Raw genomic sequence first — 20,789 nt, 5'->3', positions numbered from 1 at the left:
AATTCCAGACTGTTTTCTCCAACTGGAGATAATTTTGGACTGAGATTTGGAACTTCCCACCTTCCATCAAGAGGCTGCCACCCTCCATCTAGATGTCAACCACAAAATTGGCATATGTGCACTCCATTCTGTCAGGCACACTGCTAATGAAAAATTAGAGTAGCAGCAAGCATGGAAGAGACTCTTGCAAATCCTGACTTGTAATCTTCTGTTTTGACAGGAAACCCTCAGCAACTACTCTCACTGCAGTTCTTCATTCTGTTTTGCAACCAACTTTTAATAATTTCACCTGGACCATATTCCCCTACTTACTTTACAGGACTGTCACATAGGACTGTATAAACCCTTGTTAAAGCCAAAATATGTCACATCTATTTATTCTCTATTATCCATTAGGCCAATTACCCTGTCAAAGGAAAAAATTAGATTCATTTGACGTGATTTGTTGTTGACAAATTCATGTTGACTGTTTATTATCGCCTTATTATACCCTAGGCTCTTACAAGTTGATACATTAATCTTTTGTTCTAGATATCAAGCATAGACTAAATAGGATATTAGTCCTCTGGTCCTGCTTCTTTCCCCACAGAAATTAGAACTACAGGCAAATACTGCAGAATTTTATTGCATCCTTATCCTCAAAAAAATCCTTCACTGTTGTTTTAGTGGAAGAGCACCTTTTGAATCCTGACAAATTCATACAGTGGAACAATATATCAATTCAGTGATACCTTTGTTTCATAGAGATGGCTAAAAATGAGGTAAAAATCCAACAAATGAGGACTGATGAGCACCCCTGATTTGCAGGGAAATATTACTACTGTTGCTATTTAAATCAAACAATAATTTCTGGCTCATGTAATTGGAAATATTTTTTAAGTGTGTCATAATGGAATTCAAGTCCTGTGAACACATCAGAATGCTGCCCAACCTTTCTTTAAAGGCAAACTAGGTCATCACTCAGCCATCTCATTAAATGAGAGGGAAGAAAAAGGTAATCCCTTTGCAAAAATTGACCTTGTTGACAGATACTGATAACTAGATAACTTCATCAAATAATAAAATCAGAAATGTGGGCAAAGGAAGATCAAATACTCAAGGATGGAAAATTCAGTAAGTGTTTTTTTTCCTTTTATTCCAGGCCATAAGCAGAAAATTTACTCCTACAGCTACCTACAGGCACCTGAGTTATCCTACTGAGGTCAGCTGGACTTCATTTTACAGATACTTTTAGCAGATATTTAATGTTTGCTATGAAGCATGCATTTACTGCTGCAATAGCTCTCAGCAGCTGCAAACATCTAAGTGGCAACATAAGCACTTGCAGCTAAGCATATATTTAAACTTTTCACTGAATTCGACTGAATGCACAATGTGAGTGTAAATGATATATCTAGATTTGTCTGAATTTAAAAAAAAAAAAATTTATTGGAATGGACTCCACAAAACCTACCTCTGCTGTTCTAATGTTTTTTCTCAGCATGGAAAGGCTTTGGTTATTTGCACATTCCTCCCTTACCTTGTATGAGAGCTATTTTAAAAAGAAATACTGAACACACAGCTGTCATGAAGATGTATAGATAACTCCTTTACAAAGAAGCTAAATGATTTTAGACTATTGTACTGCCTTTTCTCGTTTTTTTTGAAATGGAATTTTGATACCATGTAACCAGAAAAAAAAGCCCTGCTGCTCTTAAAGAAATCTGTATTGAAAGGGAGAAAATTGTGTATTCTATGCAAAAAAAATACCACAGACCAGGTTTATTGTAAACATTTTCATAATATTGTGTAGCAGGCAAATGGAATTTCTATTCATTACTCTCTGATAAAACCTATCTCCCACATCTAAAACTAGAGACATATTGGTAGAATAGACACAAAGCCAAGGTTCCTAGACAGAAAAGTTATTTATTGTTGCTATGGATTTAAATCGTGTTCAACAAAACATGATGAAAATGAAAGGTAGGAATATTGAGTAAATGAAAACTTTTTCATGATAATAGGAGAAAGAATTACAATGTGTGTGCTTGCCATTCGTAATAGAGGTATCAAAAAATGATAGCTAACAGCTCTTTTTCTTCGAAGCAGTCTTTTCTTTGAATCCCAATATTAAATCTTTAGTTTAGCACATTTTTGCTTCAAACATGGGTGGACATTTCAAAATTACCTAAGCAATGGAGGAAATAGCTCTGCCTATTCCCTTCATGTTGCAGAAAAACATTCCTAAACTGCAGTGGAATTCTGACTACAAATTATTTCTTGAAAACCTCAGCAGAGCACTTTGTGATTTCCAGCAGTAATAACTATAAGCACTGGAATGAGAAGAGACCATCATAAAGATATCCACAAATTGCCTCAGTGTGGTAGTGAAAAGGGGGAGAGATATCATTCCAGGTTAATCAATGGGTGGATTTTGGATCGTAATCTCTCCATAAATCAACACCGTGGTTGCTTTAAAACTTAGGTGAATATTAAAAATGGAAAGTGAAACATACTCATCAAGAAGGTCTCCCCATTCCATAGAGATAATATTGATCTATTAGAGAGAGGGAAGCATTAAACAACCTTCTGAACAATATTGGCTATTTGAGTTCAAGCCTCTAACACCTGAAGGTGTGATAAATATCAGCTAGTCTTCCAAGAGTTTTCTGTGAACAGCTTAAATTAATAGATTCCTTCTGAAACCCGTTTTTTGGACACTGTAGGTGACTCTGAAAATGGCCTCTGCTCCTTCCCTCTCTCTTCTTCAGAATCTTTTCTAAGAACAGCAGAAAAAGACCTGTATGGCAGCAGAGTAGTCCTCTGAGTAAAAAGTATCAGTGTCCACTGATGCCTTGTTTGTTTCTGTGCAGAGGGATTTTTACTTCAAACATTTTATTCTGGAAAATGCCTAGATTCTCTCAGCTGGAAAATTTTCCACTCCACATGTCAATCCAAGTTGTGTAACTGCTAATGACTAAGTAACTTTACTGATGTGTTCATCTTGTCTTTTTCTGGATCTTTTTGCAGACAAACAAACAGTGTATCCTCTTTGAAAGGGGGTGTTTCACTCTAGTATGTAACATTGAAGTATCTGATACCTCTTTCAGCTATACACTATGTCTGGTTCAGCGTGACATGCTTTTTCCTAAGACAAAGCTGAAAAAGCTGAAAATTTTGAGTGATAAATTGGGCTGTTTAGTTGGTAAGATCCACTGTGGCCCAGAAGTCTCCATCATCCTCTCCTCATGAATGACTCAGTATCCACAGTCCTAATTTTGGCATCTGGCTTCTAAATGGAAGAACCTAATTCGACTCATCTATTTTTATCTGTGAGGGACATGACAATTCCAGAGTGTATTACCCTTCCTTGTACCACTCCGAGAATTATGTCAGTGTTAGAAGAGAAGGTGTCCATCCATTCAGTAAATGAACTAAATAACCTGGAGTCATCAGTAAAATTAACTATGTGATGCTGACTGGTCCGGAAATTGTGACTGAGATATTTTAAAAATTATTTCCAAGGGCTAAAAAGCTGAGGGGAATGAAAAGAACTACATTGTTTTCACTCCCAGGTGGGAAATCCCTAAAACTAGGCATCAAGGTTCAATTTAAGTTTTTGACAAACTCATGGCTTTGATAACTAATCAATAAATTAACAATAGTACAAAATGTATATAAATAGTGGCCTGTAAAGAAGCAGGAGCACACAAGAATTATTTCACTTCTTCCTATGACTAAAATTAGGAAGGAAGCTTGTGGCTTATTCTGACAGAAGTAACTTCCATATTTAAATTAAGTAGTGCAATAAAGACAGGGGAAGATTAGTTTCCACTAGCAATGCCCATGTGAAGAAACTTCCTGAAGAGACTAGAATAGCAGAAGAAAATATATTGTAGTGTTTCAGGTTTTGTCTGCATACACAGTGATTCTGAGAAGGAAACAGAAGAGTTAAAACCTAAGAGGCTTTTCTGTGACACAACAGGTATTACTTGGCAAGGAGCACCACAGCACAGCTTCCTTGGGTAATTATGGGAGACAGGTTTCCTCGGTGTGTTAGAGACCATCTCCAGTTCAGCTTGCTCTGTTTCATTGCTGGAGGAATGACAGGATGCAAGGTAGGAGCCAACTGAAGGTAAACATATCCAAGACTGGTAGAAAAATTAGGATCCAGCAGATATACCAGCCTTATTAGCAGTAATGGATCTGTCAATTTTTCCTATTTACACTCAGTGCAGCACAACTGAAGTTGATGAGCTTACAGTGATATATTGGCAGGGAAAATCTGGCTGGGTGTATAAACACTACCAAACCATTGTGTTTATTTGAAACATCTTACAGCCTTTTCATCTGCTGAGAGACAAACTGAAATCACAACGTTTCATTTAGGTTCAATTTATGAAAATTATGGCACATCCTAGAAGATAAGTACATATTTCTAATCTGATACAAAATGATCGACTTACATCAGAATTGAATCTCAGCTGGCAAATGTTGCATGATATGATTTGCTTTCTTCGATGAGGAAGAGGAACTCCAAATGTATGATTTATTACAGCTTTTTGAATTGGGTCCATCTGTGAAGAGAGAAGAAGAAAAATAAAAAGCTTTTGCTGTTCCACTGTGTGCTATATTATCTACAATCTCAAAACAGATTCTGCATCATGCCATACCATGATCTACAGAAAACTACTATTTTTCTTTGAAAACGAGTATTTCTTCTTCATGCAGTTAAACAAAGAGCTTATGCAGAAAGGAACAAAGAAAAGTGTCATTAGATACTATTGAAATACACCTTTAGTTCAATTTTATATGCACCAATATCCCTTTACTGAAGAAAGGTAAAAGCTGTAAATGTTGAACAAGTTTACCTATGCAAACACCAATTTGTGATTTTTAGATCAGAGAAAAGATAGCTCGATAAATAAAACAAGAATATTTTAAATAAAATTGCTAAGAAAAGGATTAATGAAAATGTGAAAGAATATTATGTACAAATAATTCCAGAATAGCACACAATAGCTCAGTATTATAAAAATAATATAATATCCCATGAACCAATAAATGAATCTCTTCCCTGAAACACCATCTACACAACTTATGAAAGATACAAATCCTCCAGAGATTATTTTCACAGTCATTTGGAGGAAACTATTTTGAGAAAACTCTGCTTTAAGGATGAATTTGGACTTTTATGAAAGGGTTTATTCTGAGCTGACTTCTACCAGAATACTGATCTGATAGTGCCTGTAAGTCAGGGTCCCTATAAAAAAAATTACCATTTTGGCAGAGAATTTCAGAAAAACTACTCAATGGTTTTTTTTACTTGGAGGATTGAAATCATGTTCCCAAAATTCATTGGAAAAAATGATTCTTATTTATTTTTCACAAAAAACATTTGACAGCTACTTTAAAAATCTGGTAATAGCTTTGCAACCACTTGGTTAAGCCACTGATATTTTTTATCTTTGAATTGTAAAAAACCACATATTTTGACTAATTCTGATGACCAGTATCCACAGAGCATAATCTGTGTATGTTGTGAAAAAAACCCCATCTCTTTCCATGCCCATGTCTCCATGATTCACTATTTTCTAGTCTGTTGGCAAAGGGTTATTTGATAAATAAAGAATCAGAGCTTTTCCTTAGAGTAATCAATTATTCATGAAATCTGTAATGGTAGACAGTCATGGCCTGTATTGCAGTGAATCCAGAACAGATCACTACAGAATTTTTGTATCACCTGACAGCTGTTCAGTGTCAGATATGAAAAAGGTCTTTAAATTAATTACTGTTGAAAAGAAAATCAGATGTGTTAAAAAAAAATTAAAAAATTAAACACACACACACACAACCTCCCCCCCCCAAAAAAAAAAAAAACAAAAAAACAACCCAAGAAAAACAGCAGAGCTTTATAGAATGGTAGAACAGACTGGAAAAATTCCCAGTTTGAGCATCTTCTTCAATTTGATGTGAAACATGTCACACATTTTTGTAAGGATCTGCACAAAAGAACACCAAACCCACCTAGAAACTAGGGATGCCACTGTAACATAACCCCAAAATAACACCAAGGACTAAGGGCAGAGTATATCAAGCTCCGAAACATGACAGCATGCTGTGTAAGACTTTCTGCAGTGATCAAACCATGCCCTAGGAGCACTCCTTTTACTGAGTAACATGATCTTGAAAAAGCCCCAAACCCAAAAATACTATTATATAGACCAGAAAGAACACCACTACGTAGTAAAGTAAATAAATAGTAATAGCCCTTCTTTTTTGACTGCTCCACTATCTGAGAGGTGAATTCTTATGCCAGAAGAATCAATCAATAGACCTGTATCTTGCTATTTTTAACACTAAAGTATGACCTGGTCTTAACTGATGCTAATTCTGTGCTGTTTAAGTTTGGAGACATTCTGTTCCTTTTGCCACTGCAGATCTAAAGTAATTAGGGAAACCTCAAGTTCAGATATATGGATAATTCAGCACATGGTAACAAGAAATTGTGCATTCCTTGATCCAGTGTAACTGTTTGCCTTCACATTAATCACAGCTGTGAGATGCTTTAGAGAGTTTCTTTGTTCACTTTCTCAAGTTATGGCACTCATCAGATAAAGTGAGATAATGGCCTTCAGTGTTAACATGTTAGTCTTTCCCACTATTGCACAAGTGCCCATTATCTCACAATGACTTGAGAAAGCCAAGTCATTGTGAGATAATGACTTGAAAGAAGTGCTCTAAGGGTTAAATGAAAGATACTACCATGGTTCACAAGATGGAAAGACTGTATTTTTTTAAATTGGATTTACCCATCTTCAGAATAAGTATTCTAGCTCCAAATGAGGTTGGATTTCTGAGACAACTGATGGTTACATATCGAGAATGAGACAGAATATTTTTTAGAATTAAAAAGATCACGAATGTGTAGAATAGTTGACTCTATGTTATATTTAATTTTATTTTGGCCTCACGGAAAAATGTAGGGTTTCTTTCCTAATAAGACCACAGATTTTCTCTTGTTTATGTGCTGATGCAGAAACCCATCTGCACTTCCCTCTGAGTTTTTAAAGATGTAAACTTCTAGATACAGAGCTAATATGGCATGACTGTGAACAGGATTACTTGTGTTTGTGGCTCTAAATAAAGAAGTGTTCTGTATGGCTTTCAGATTAATTGAGAAAAGTTGCTTCAAAATAATAATCCCTTCTTCTCTGCCAGTACAGAGCATCATAGAATCATAGAATTGTTTGGGTTGGAAAGGACCTTATAGCTTATTTATTTCCAACACCCTGCCATGGGCAGGGACACATTCCACTAGACCAGGTTGCTCAAAGCCTCATCCAGCCTGGTCTTGGGCACTTCCAAGGATGGGAGAATTGTTCTTTGATACTGCAAAGCACAGCTAAACTTAAACATTTAGCACCAGATTCTAATAAAGTTGGGACAAAATGCTTGAGGGGTATTTAACATTATTATTTTTCCCTGGAGATTTCATTTGGGAAACATCACGAATACATGAAATCCAAATAAACATCCAAAAGCACCAGATAACCCTCCACAAGTTTTATGCAGGAAATCTGAGAGGCAACAGGATACTTAGGTGCAGCATGGTAAGGACTCAGTACTCACAGGTACTGGAAGACAGAGGGGAGGCCTGCTGAGAGTCAGAGGAATAGAACTAGCTGACTGTAGAAAACAGAGAGCAAGAATTGCAGGGAAGTATAAAGAGGAAAATAATATCATATAGCTGAGATAATCAGGAAGTGGTGAGATGCTTTAAAGCATCTTCAAGCACATCTAGGCTTACTGAACATTACTAATTCCACATATAAATTTTATTTCAACTTATGTAAGTTGTATGCACCTTCAAAATAAAAGTTATCATGATAAACTTTGATAAAATCTGCTTTGTACTTATTACTAGTGCTATTTTACAATTTCTGGATTTTATTTATTAGACGAAAGTAATTTAATTTACTCTCATTTGAAGTGAAGGACAGAGAAGTTTGCAATTCACATGAAAGATTGTCATCCAGCTGTCAAAGCTGTGCAGAAGACCAAGGCTGGCAAGATGTCTCTTTACTTCCTCTTGACAATATATTTGCACTGTAAGTTAAAGCACAAAGAGTTTGCTCTGAGAGCCGCACTGTGTTCCACTTGTCCATCACCTTTTGCCTCTCTACTCTCCAGCACCAGGCATTATCTATATGTTACGCTTCTCCATGTGGTCAGTCTAAGGATAGCGCAGTGCTCAAGGTTTACTGCAAACCACAAGATGACTATTAGGTTGGGCAATGAAGACAAATATAAAAGTTAATTCATTTTTTTATTTCAATACGTGCACACCAATTACATCATCTGTGTCTTAATTATTCAAGCTGAAATTTGTGGCAAGATGATCGTTCTTTGATCAAATACTGTACTCCCTTCCCAAAATCTTCAGAAGCATACCTTACTTCAGGAAAATCCAGGCTTAAACCAAAGGCATGATAGAACTTGGCCCCTTACTCAGTTTTCTTAGTTTTAACCCTTTCACTATAATTTGGTTTTGCTTGTGTTAAATTCAGTCTTGTCAGACCTACGACATTAGACGTATTCCTTGTTATTGTGCTCACTATAGAGCATGAAAATGCTCTTTATTTTGTGGACTGCAGATGAAAGGAGTGGCTACTGCATGAACTTTTCTGGAGGAAACAGTTACCACGAAATCACCAAGAAGTTGACCCAGGAGATCCCTTGCTATCCTACCTGCCTGGGACACTTTTCCAGAATCACCAAAGCTGTTATCCTTGAAGGCTTTCTGTAGCCAAGTCATCATCTCATTAAATTTTCATTAAATATCTGTGTAATGCAGAACCTGGCATGGTGTATTTTACATACAGAGAAATCTGATCCTTTGGAAAGGTAAATCTTACATATTTTCCACAAATACTTTCTAAGTGTTTTCTTTTGTCTCTGTGTGTGTGTGTGAAGAATTGTTTTATGCTGAAGATGAAATTCAAACACATAGGTCTTCCTGAATTTCAAGAAATTTTTAATATATAGAATTTTTATCAGTTGCTTTTCTGCAACTTCTTATCCCAGAGGATTAAGAATATGCCTAAGTTAAAAACAACAACAAAGCAAGAAGAAAGGAAAGCATGCAAGTTTGACCCACAAAAGTCAAATCACAAAAGGATATAAAACAAAGGGACTTACTTTTTAATTGTGTATTAAAACCAAAAGGCATGATATGAGCATTTCACATGCTTAAGGTTTGCAGTAAATTAATTGAAATCTGCTAATGTCTATAGATAAAAGCATCCAGTTCGAAGGATGAAGATGATGTGGATGCCTAGAGCCTGTTCAGAGCATATGGTAGGCCTAAAGCAGTCAAATAAGTAAGAAAGTATTTTTATCTCAATACCAAAGAAATTACCAGAAAAAGATTGACTCAGATCATTATGATTTATTACTAGGTGAGCAGGAAAACATGTCAGGTCATGGAAGCTCTCAGAAAAAAATTGCCGTAGACCATTTCAGAAGTAATTAAAAAAAAAAATTACCTACCAAAAGACTGACTTCCATTACCTGAACAGCTAAGTTAATTTAGAGACACAGGTATCACCACCTCCCAGAACTTCTTAAAATCCAGATGCTAACATATTTGGTAATAATATTACAATGTGTTTATTTGGCCTCATTTTGTACTTACTAACAAATATGTTTCTAGAAATTCAGACCAATGGCAAGAAACCATACTCAGAATATATATATAATTATACATATAATTATAATAATGATATATGATTACTCATAATATAACTCCTTTAATGTTATTTTCATTGTAACATTGCATTGTGTTAGGGTTGTAACATTGATAAGAAATAAAGATAACTCAGTGCAGGCTCCTTTCATTCATTCTCTTATGTTCCAGCTAATAGCAAAAGTAGTAAGAGCATTGGAAACAGTTTAAATCCTAATCAATCTTTGTCATTACCAAGAAAAAATCACAAAATATCATGTCCTCCACATTATACTTATTGGTCAACCTGATCCATTTTTAGAACTGCACAATAGATGCAATTTTAACACCAACCAGTTCAAACATAAAGCTGCCTGCTCGATTATTATTGTGCCATACTTATAGAAACACAGAAAGGTTAAGCTATAGGAAAACTCCTCAATTGTGTAAAGTCACTCTTATTTATAGCTAAGGGACTCTTAGAGCCAGAAATTTTCTCACAGCATAATTTAACTATTTTGAATTGAAAACTGAGCAGCTCCTCTGTGATCTCAGTGGCATCAAGAATTCACAGACATTTCCCCTGCAATCATGGTGGTCAGTTGTAGAGATGCAGCAATATTATATTAGATACACTACATTGTTATATTATTACTTATGTAGAAGTTTAGATATTTTGGAGAACTCCCAGACTCTCAGACTTACATTGGCTGTATAGACTGCCCATGTCATGGGCAATGTTCAGCTCTGTGGGAGCTACATCCTCTCCAAGAGATACTTGGCATCTACTGCAGTTGCATTTTCAAGATGTACAAAACATGTGCAAAATGGTCTAAAATTTCCAGCAAAAACATGAACTACTGGGAGTCACACACTGCAGTTCATTTCTGTGTGTGCACAGCAATCTCAACACTCATAAAAGTATTTATTAACTATGCATGTTTAAAAAAAAATATTTGTGCAGAACATAATGCTTTCCAGAAGTGTCAGACCTATAACTTAAAATCTACCTGACACATTCTTAATGTCCTGATGACCAGGTCAGCAACAGAGCAGTTCAACAACAGCTCAGTGATTTGATCCTAAGTATATTTGGCATTCTGCATTTCCATAAGAAACAAGTCCCATTGTTAAAGTTCGCACTCCAGGGCTGTTTTCTTCCAAAATCACATTAATCTGTGAATAAGAATCTTATAAACTAACTAAGAACACAATTCAAAAGGAATGATGGGAAGAGCTTAGTAAGCATAATTAAACACACACAAAAAAATGGATGTTCAACAATATTTTGGTTTCACATACAAATAAAACAATATGATGTCAAACAGTTAAAATACATGTTCTAGATGTGCTGCCATGCATGGTTTATCCTTTTACAGCTAATTTATTCAGTATTGCCCTAACAATTATGGTGAATAATTATGCAGAGAGTTGAACTCCACACTGCACATCTTTTCTCAGTGTCTACCATTTCTGCTCTTATCAATGAAAAACGGCAGAACTAACCTGATGCTTTCCATGTACATAAACAGAAATATTGCTCATCCTTGTTAAATATAACATAATTAATATAAAATATATGCACCAACTACAACAATGTGCAATATTTACAGAATCATTAATTTTTTTTAAAAAAAGTGGTATCTATCAGAAAGAAAATTACTGTCACTTCCCAAGCAATGCAACCAGTAAATCAAATTCTACTTCAGAAAGGATTATCAAAGTAAACTTTTTATTCTTTTGTTGAAATCCTCTAAGAGTGTTTCTGTCTTTCCTTTTTTTTATCCTAATGGAGCTATTTAATTGTAGCAGTTGTCTATTTACCTTTCTGATGTGACTCTAGTATTTCTTCCTTTCTTTTTGTTACTTTTCTTCTTGTAGATTTTTCCACTTAGAAATCAGATGCTGAAGCAGCAGCAGTATTTCTGGCAAGCTGCTTGAATATACAGAAACCAGTCAGAGCAAAAGGATTTGCATTCACAGTGGTATTGCACACAAATACTGTAACCACGGAGAGATTATGCAAATCCTTATACTCTGATTGTCTAATAATGGTTGTCAATCAAAAGACAAGAATTTGCATATGCTAAGGCTAGTGAGAAATAATCACACAGTGATTATGCTAATCAAACACACTAAACAACATGTGAAGGACTGTCAAACTGGAACAAATCTGTGTATATATGTTAAATACAGAAACACAAAGTGCTAAAAGAACATTAAGGTTGCAGATCCAGCCCTTAAAAACATGAAATGCCTATAAGCTTTAATTTGACAAGTTATGAATTTATGTTTTTGAAGTATGTTCACGTATTTTCCCAAGAAGGTTTTGGCTTTGTTCTGCTCAGAAGATGGACAATGTTCACCTAATGAGTGACTGCTCAGTGTTGTGTTTTGTCCAAGAAGTTCAACGAATAACCCTAAACCTCATTGACTATATAAAGCTGAAACCTCACTCCCAGTGGGAATTATCAGCCTATTCACTGGCTGTCCTACAGTCTTCACTGGCACAGGATGTGAATAGTTCACGAGTACAATTAACTTATTTTGAAAATCTCTTTTTTAGATAACAGATGGTATTTTCTCAGAAATAAATTACAAAAATTGTACACCAGTTCCAGTTACTCAACTTAATATACCTGATAGTTCTTACTATTCTATTGCCTTTCCTATGTTCCCCACACATTTTCTGATTTCAGATTCATCTGTGAGGGAGGTACACAGACTTAACACAGCTTTATAATTGCAAGTTGGACTTATAATCCATAAAGTTGTCTGGGAAATGCTGGAATTAAGTGACTTGCCTAACATCTCTCAGAACCACTCTCTGGTTTTCTAAAATGGGATAGCTCTTACTTTAGTCCTATCTAACTCAAAATATGCTCTCTGGTTTATGCATCAAACAGAGCAAAAATACTATGGATAACAATCTTCTCAATTACAAAACCATGATTGATGCTCAGTGCTTATCCAAAGGAAAATTCTACCAGACCTAAAAGATTCTTCCAAAGGAGAGAAGATGAAAGGCAACCAAATGTGGCATTGTTTATCATACTGCTCAATTATCTAGCGGACAATGCTTAATACAACAATTGCAGCACAAAAACAGACCAACATGAAACAGATCACCTTGAAAGTGAGAGATTACTCATTCCACTTCTAGTAGGCATTATGAAAGTGGTGTGGAAAGAAGGGGTGGATTGCTTCTTTTATCTACTCACTTAAGTAAGCAGTGGCAGATGGTAAAACTATGATTAAACCCAAAACAATTACTTAAAACAAAAAGAGATAAATGTTATACCCTCCCTAAAGATATCTCTAAAGATACCACTAAAGATAAAAACCTAAGGTTCACAAACACCATTTGTTTTCTGAGATTCAACCAAGAACAAAGCAAAAATGAGTTCATGAGAAAAAGAACACATTAAAAAAGTTAAGGGCATTTTCATGTTTTGTGCTCGAGGGTTTGGAACAAAAGGTTGGCAAGGCCTAATGAGGGTTGCACAACAAATTGCCAATAGCATCATTCATATGTGAATGTATCTCAGAAAACTGTACCAAGTGTTATAATTGGTATTTAATAATAGTGAATCTTTCTAATCACAACAGCAGGATGTGTGCCAGACAGAGAACTGGCAGAGAGGCACTTGATTCACTCTAACAAGTGAATTGCTTACAAGTACCAGAGTGCAAAGTGGTCTCTGAAAACTACTACATGTTTTTCAGAGAAGTGACTGTGTATGTATTTGCTTAAGGACTGAGAAAACAATTCTGCAATGCAAAGTTCCTGTTCATGCCATGCTTTTTTAGCCTATTTAAAGAATTCTTCTTATTTACCATTTTTATTCTGGTGACTCCAAAGAAATCGTTAAGAACTAAGGTGTAGAGTATAACTGGAATTTTTAAAGATATCTATTCTTAACTTAAAAAAAATCATAGGATGCTTCAGACATTATTAAAATACTCTGTCAAATCTATAATTTTATAGCATTTCAACACATTTCAAAATATTAGTGTGTTAAGAGTTAACACCGGGAGAAGTTACAACTCTTAAGCCATACTTGTTGAATCAGAAATAACAAAATAAAAGGGACCCTAACACATAATTTAATTCATACATTTCATCATGAAAGGAAAAAATTGTTATGGGGACAGAATAATTTTACCCCAGGTTCTGGTGGGTAATACATGAATGAGCAAATATTTTCAGGAAGCAAAGGCTAAAATATAGAAGTTCAATGCTGGAGAGAAAGATATTTTCCAGATTCTAATTTTATAATTGTTTCAGTGTAAAACACTTCAACATTTCAATTGAAACATTTGACAAAGCTGCTCTGCTTGTTTAGCCGCTATAATTCTGACAACCTCTTACAACAGAGTAATTAGAAAATTACTGCATTTTTCTCTTGGCTTTTAATACATGTCTGTCTTTCTTCAAAACCTGGTACAAGTACTTCACTTCAGGTGAAAGCAGAGATACTTGCTGGTGTAATTATTTGACTATGGGTGCTCTTTTTTTTTTCCCCCTCACTTCCTTCTCTTGGAAGGGAGTTCTACTCTCCTTTTTATGAAAATTCCAGGATATAAAACCATGTGACCAACTATCATCATTGTGCCTCATATCTGGAGATTCAAGACAATTTCATTTAAATTAATTGCACCACCAGCACTCAATACAGAAAATTAATGCTCCTCACATTCTTCACATATGGAAACTGGAGGGCTGTAGTTTGCACTTGCAGCTGAATATACCCTCACAACAGGTAATGGTTAAGTATGAGGGTAAATTAAGTGCATGTCTAAATTCATGGCCCTCATACAGATCACTTAAGAGCATTATATCTCCTTGCATGCAAATAACACTAACTTTGCTCAGATCACGGATTATGGACCACAGGAGAAGTCATGAACCTGCCCTAACATGATTAGCTCTAAAACCTCCCTGATTTTTTTAACCAGGGTAAGATTGAGTGTTCAGGATACTCACTTCCATAAGAGAGAGAGAGGAATATGAAATTAGAAAATGGAAAAAAAGGGTATAATTTCTTGATACAGTTTAAGAGCTTACATAATAATGTAAACAAACCTTGTTCTTCTTAGTAACTATGTATGCATAAACAGCATTAGAATTTGGTACTAAGCTGAGCAAGATGCCAAGGTGAGGGAAATAGGTGGTCAAAGGTGATTTGCATTTTAATAAGGTATTTCTACCAAAAAATTAAGATCAACCTGATTTCTTCTTTAGACTCCATGAAGCAGAAAGCAAGAAAAGACAGAAAAGAAATAATTCAAAACAAATGGAGATTATTACATTTCTAACCCAACTGCCTACCAGTTGAAATGTCTCATTTTCTTCATGGTAAAAAACCAGGACTATATTCCATTTTGATGAAAAGAACACACTTATACCTTCACTGGGTACCCACATTGTGACTGCACTTTTCCAGTAATTCTCTACAGATTACCACTGAGATTCATTCCAACTCTCCTGTCAGTCTTAGTGACTAAATCATTAGTGCAATCCTGAGTGCACTGAACAGCTGTGGAGAATATAGTTATGGCTCATTCACTACTTGAAGTGCTTTAATCCCTTCCTACCCATCTCTGAAATGTGACGCATTATATAATTCTCAGCATGTTTTTATATCTTTTGGAGAAAGATGAAACATTAACAGTGTACTTTTCCATGCAATTTCATCTTTGAAGTCTTATCTGAGTGACATATCAAAATTAAAATTTAAAAAAAGGTATTAACAGGGAAGTACCAGTCTGATCCTGACTTCTGAGCTTTTTGTAAATCAAACCAGAACTAAATGAAACAAAGGAATGAAAGAAACCTGTTTTTACAGAGTGCATACAGAAATATCTGAGTCTATGAGTTCAAGATACCTTAAAACAGGCTTAAAATGGCAATCCTCTCCTTCCAAGCGTCTACTGTCATAAATAAATATTAATATGTCTAAAAAGACCAAAATGTAGAGTTAATAAGAGCCTTTGTTTTCTGTCACAGCTTTGGTTACTTTTGCTTTTGTGAAAGGACAATATCACAGAGTGGAACACATTCACTTCTTTACTGTCATGGCAGTGTGTATTGGTCTGGACTAGTTCACACATTTTCTTGAATTCTCTGATTGTTTAAAGTTGCTTCATGTTGATTTTGATCTTTATATGATTTTAAGTCAAGCAAACTCTAACTGGATGCCCAAATCAGCTCTGACTATACTGGTGATATACAGATCCTGACACACACAAGGTAGCCAGAGGCCCATTGACCAGGTGAAGACTCTAGCCCAGGGAGTAAGAAGGGATGTTCTGTGTCCCTCCAGGCTGGAACTCCAGATGAACTAATACATGCAGATGTGAACCAGAATTTAGGCAAACATGAATGGATGAAGCAGCTAGACACTGAGCTGCTGCAGGAAAAGAAGCCCTGATAGTTTTTCCATCTCCTCAGCTGACCCCTGCCAGCAGGATGGCATCACTTCATGTTAAGTGAAACTGTGGTACCATTGAGTCTTTAGAACTAGTGAGGGTGAAAAGGATTTTGTGTATATTATGAACTTAAACACAATAGGAAGTCTCATCTGAGTATTTCCTTTTACGAAGACCATTTACAGACAGGTAATTAACATGAAAATTGAGCTGCACTAGAACTTTTGACAAATCCACTTGTTCTTATGCACAGCCTTTTGATTTTGCACTAGACAGCACAGGCCTAACTGATTCAAGATCATCCATGTCTGGAGTACCTCACAAAAGTACCTGTGGATGTGAAGACACGAAATTGTATTGTCTGTGAATTGTGTAGTTGTCTGCAATCTGTGCTGCTAGCATATCTTTCCAGAAAAGAAACTCCATGATGCACAAGCAGCCCAGCTTTGCTTATTTTGAAGGTTTCACTCTTTATGCACCATTTAAGGCATGTGGATATCATAAGGGTGCATTGTCTCCTCTTTTATAGTAAAAGTTCTATCCTGGAGATATCTAAAACACAGAATAGGTATGAGGGGCCTGATAAGATAGCAGCAACTAATGAAAGAACGCTGAAAAAATGAAGAAGAAATAAAAAGTGCAGTGCAAATCCCCACAAGGTTTGCTCCTGTCATCTTAGATGTCTTCAGGGCTCTCAGCCCTATGGCTGGTTCTATTTTCTACTCAATTAGTTATCTGTTATTATAAAAACAACATCACCAATGAAAACATCATTCCTCCTGCCCCTGTAAAGTTCTTTATACTGATATAATATTAGAGATGAACCCTGTCCCCCATGACTTACTCCTGCTTATCTTGACACTGATGGAACAAGTTTAAACCAAGGCTTGACCTTGGGTCTCAGCTTTGGCAATTATGATTAGATCTTAATACACACTGCACACATTCATGGGCCAGAATTAATCATTAATGATCAGGATCTTTGTGACTCACTGAAGAGGCCAGGAAATATTATCCTCATCTTACACACAGGAACTGAGAGTAAGTAATGTTTCAAGGTCACCTTGGAGGTCTGTGCCTGAATGCAGAGTTGAAGCCACCACCTCGCCCACCAACTCCTTCTTGCTAGCTCAGAGCAGCATTTCTCGTCAACTGTCACCACACCCTGTGTCTTTTGGTTCTTGTTTCAAAGGACAATCTGACTTTTGCCCCAGCAGCTCTCATGAACAGCTGCAGGCACAAGCAGTTCTGCTATGGGATAGGATAACTAAAAAAGTACTTCAGGGGCAGCTGCAAACTACAGTGCTCCAACGCTGCCTCTTTTCCTGTGTCTTCTTAAAAAGTGCTGCTGCCTTTTTGGGCACTGAGAAAACCCTACTCTTTATTTCCCTGTGATTTGCATAGCAGATTGCCTCTGCAATGGCTGTGCCTATAGCTTGAAAGAAGAGGAAAGCAGGAGACTCAAATACAGAATTAAAACCAATAGTGTTGGTTGTTATATTGAAATGGACTTGTGTCTGTTTTTCCTTCCACACACAAGAAATCCATGCTATAATAAAAGGCATAAATGCAATCATCCATTTGATTTAATGATTGGAAAGGTGTTTTTTCATCTTGCCTCCTTTACGGAATCTTCAGTTCACACTCCACATGAGGAGGCACACAGCACATTTGTCATCTGATCCTGAAAAATGCAGTATGTTCTTGAGAACCATCATGTTTACAAATGGCATTTCTGAACCATCGTCATTCAAGGAACTGCTTTTGGTTTTCCTTTCAGATTTATGATTATTTAAATGGCATTACCAGTGCAAATTCTTTCTCTCTCTGTTGCTTCTTGCCTTTCTCATTATTAACTGCAACTGGAAGTTTCACAACTTAAGTAGCATTATCCACTTATCAGGGTGGGGATTTGTCACATCAGTTTTATATAGATAAGATAATACCACACTAAAGGCACACACTCAACACACCTTTTGCTGATCAAATCCAAAGGTAAACAAGTTGAAAACCCCATGTGGCAAAAGCTTTTACGATACCAGGCTGGTCAGGTTTCCCAGCTGTTAACATTAAACCTGAACTCAAGCAGAACTTGCCATTTCCCGTCTGCAAAACCAGCAACTCATCAAATCTGCTTCTATCTGAGACAAGTATCTGAATTTGTACTCTTGTTTGGCCCGATGACTTTAATGTGAAAATCACAATGACATCTTCTGGCATCCACAGAAATCAGACAGAAAATACATGTGCTTTCCTTAATATGCTTAGATCGGAATGAACACCTCGCTAATGGTGGTCAATTACTATGCAAATATCCAGTAATTGCCGCAGTCAAAAGCAAAACATGTTACAAAAAGAACTTTAAAAAAACCTCAACAAACCACAAACAAAATAAAACCTAAGAACGCCCAAGTAAAACCAGAAATGAGAAATGATTCGTACAAGACACAAGTTCATTATTAAGAAATGGAGAAAAACTGTTTCAGTCTAAATTTTCAAAACCAATGTTGTTTACAATGATGTAAATGTGAAAGAGCAAAGCTACAACTTTAAACTGGCACATTGCAAGTCCTGTGTTTCTATAATTATGCTTTTGCTGTCTAAGATTAATCAGGGTAGTTAATGATGCAAAAAATTACATTTATAATCCAGTCTGAATACAGCTGTACTGCAAGCTATGATCTAAGTGCCATTAAGGTAAATGGAATTAATGGGCTGTCCCTGGCAATTTTTATATCTATCAGTTACTAATTAACATTTTTCTGCGAAGAATAATTTATGGGCGAAAAATACATACAGAAGCAATAACGTTAAAACTTGCAACACAGAGCGGTCACAGGGTAGCCGTGCAGCTGTAATAGACAATGTGTTGTGCTCATTTCAGCAGAGAACAAGAAAGTGCCAACTGGCATTTGCAATCAGTAAGATCTTTTATGTTAAGTAATTTATTTTATATTGCAGCAAATTATTACTGCCGAGGATGAACTTTTGTGAGAAATCTCAACTTAAGCTAATAATGGAAGGACTGAGCAGAAGCAGCAATAAAAGCTTGGTAGTTAAATTAGCTACTAAGAAAAAATGAACACTGTGTGTTATCTTTGTAGATAACATAGCACATTTGCTGCTCCCAGCTTGATTGCTGATTTTATGCATTCAGTACTTGCATTAGTTTTGAAAGTATTCCTGTAAAACCTTTACCACAGTCTTATTGTAGCTCCCTTGTATTTTTGACTTTATGACACAAAAAGCACTGCATAATTCTTTAGGATCCTTTTTGAAATCCTCCTTATCTTCTTGCCTATGAACCTATGCAGCATCATTTCACATAGCAGGAACTAATAGTAGAGAATAAATCTTACAGTGAACACCAGAGCTCCAGAGATTATTATATGCCTCCTCCTTTTTTAAAACAAAACAAATTTTAAAGCCCCCAAATCATACCAACAGAAAAACACCTGAACCCCTTGAAACACTTATCTCCCTGCTTGTAAAAGTGCCCCTGGAAACAGGCAGACACAGAAGTGGGTGGTGGAATCAAAATCTAGTGGTGACTGTTGCATCTGAAAAGTATTCCCCACACTAAAGACAGTAGTAGTTAGTGGTTCTAAAGGAATAACAATATATTTAGGTTTGCTTACAGCAAGAAAGCAAACATGTTAATCATTTTGAATTTATACTTACAAAAATCCAGATTAGAGTTAATCCTTCAAATCCCTGGTAACAGTATTATTCCAAGTAAACATCATTGAATTAGGCTGATTTTAATCTTCCCAGACCCTGACCAAAAATGGTATATAACTACAACAAGCTATATTACTACCAAAAATGGCAAAAATAATATTACTGGTATTTACATAAGTGAGATTAATTATGTAATAATGGCATTCCTTCAGTTTCATACTTATTTCCTATGTCAATCATGATGAATCTTAAATTTGTAATACAAACATGACAATTCACACAATTTACTGCCTTCAAATTGAAGCTGTAAAGCAACATTTAGGATATTTGCATTTTATTCCAACTTAGTCAGTAAGATGCTAGTGATAAAAAACACCCTAACTTCTGAACTTACATGAACAGCTATTTTGAACATACTCTGGATTATTATCAGATAATAATTTAATTAATTCACAGATACTTAGTGTTATTTATCACATGGGGGGAAAAAAACTGAATCTTTGAGAACAATTAACTATACTGCTATCAAAAATAGGCTGTACACTGCTAAGGATTCCATTCTAGTGCTATAGGAATAAGTGCTAAGCATTCTAGCATGTTCTCTCTTGTGTATATCCTCTCCTCCCTTTGTCACTCCACTACTAACCCCCAAAATACAGAATTGCCTCTCTGGACTGTAGAATTTTAGGTAGAAGGGCAAAAGAAGTTTGTTAGAATAAAATACTGATTCACAAATGTTGATTAGTTTGCAGAGAAAAGTAGGAAAAGTCTATAAATCCAGTACCGAAAACCACAACAGACCTAGTGAATCTGCTGCTTCAAGAGCACAAAGAGAAATATGTAACTCCATTTTTTCTGAGGAATTGAACAAGATAATAGATAAATCCTGTCAGGATGGATCTGACTGCATTGCAGTAAATGATAAAGTAGGTGTCTAATATTTTCATTATACAGACTGGCACATTTGCAA

General features: G+C 35.8%; 1 protein-coding gene across 4 annotated transcripts in view; it reads right to left on the bottom strand.

The window, feature by feature from the left end:
* The window catches only part of ZNF385D (zinc finger protein 385D), a 423,741-nt gene that overhangs the window by 92,240 nt on the left and 310,712 nt on the right, over nucleotides 1–20,789 (bottom strand). For 3 of the 4 annotated variants that reach the window (XM_042042823.1, XM_042042821.1, XM_042042824.1), the window contains one exon: nucleotides 4,446–4,556. In XM_042042823.1, coding sequence (XP_041898757.1) covers nucleotides 4,446–4,556 — 111 coding nt within the window. The remainder of the gene's footprint in view (nucleotides 1–4,445; nucleotides 4,557–20,789) is intronic. The other variant, XM_042042822.1, reaches the window with a different exon arrangement.

The sequence above is a fragment of the Corvus kubaryi genome, unplaced genomic scaffold (assembly GCF_017639235.1).
Source record: "Corvus kubaryi isolate FWS band 111438036 unplaced genomic scaffold, C.kubaryi_AGA036_p1.0 37398, whole genome shotgun sequence".
Taxonomy (NCBI): Eukaryota; Metazoa; Chordata; class Aves; order Passeriformes; family Corvidae; genus Corvus; species Corvus kubaryi.
Note: the sequence above shows the minus strand (reverse complement) of the source record. Positions and strands in the feature narration are given on the sequence as shown.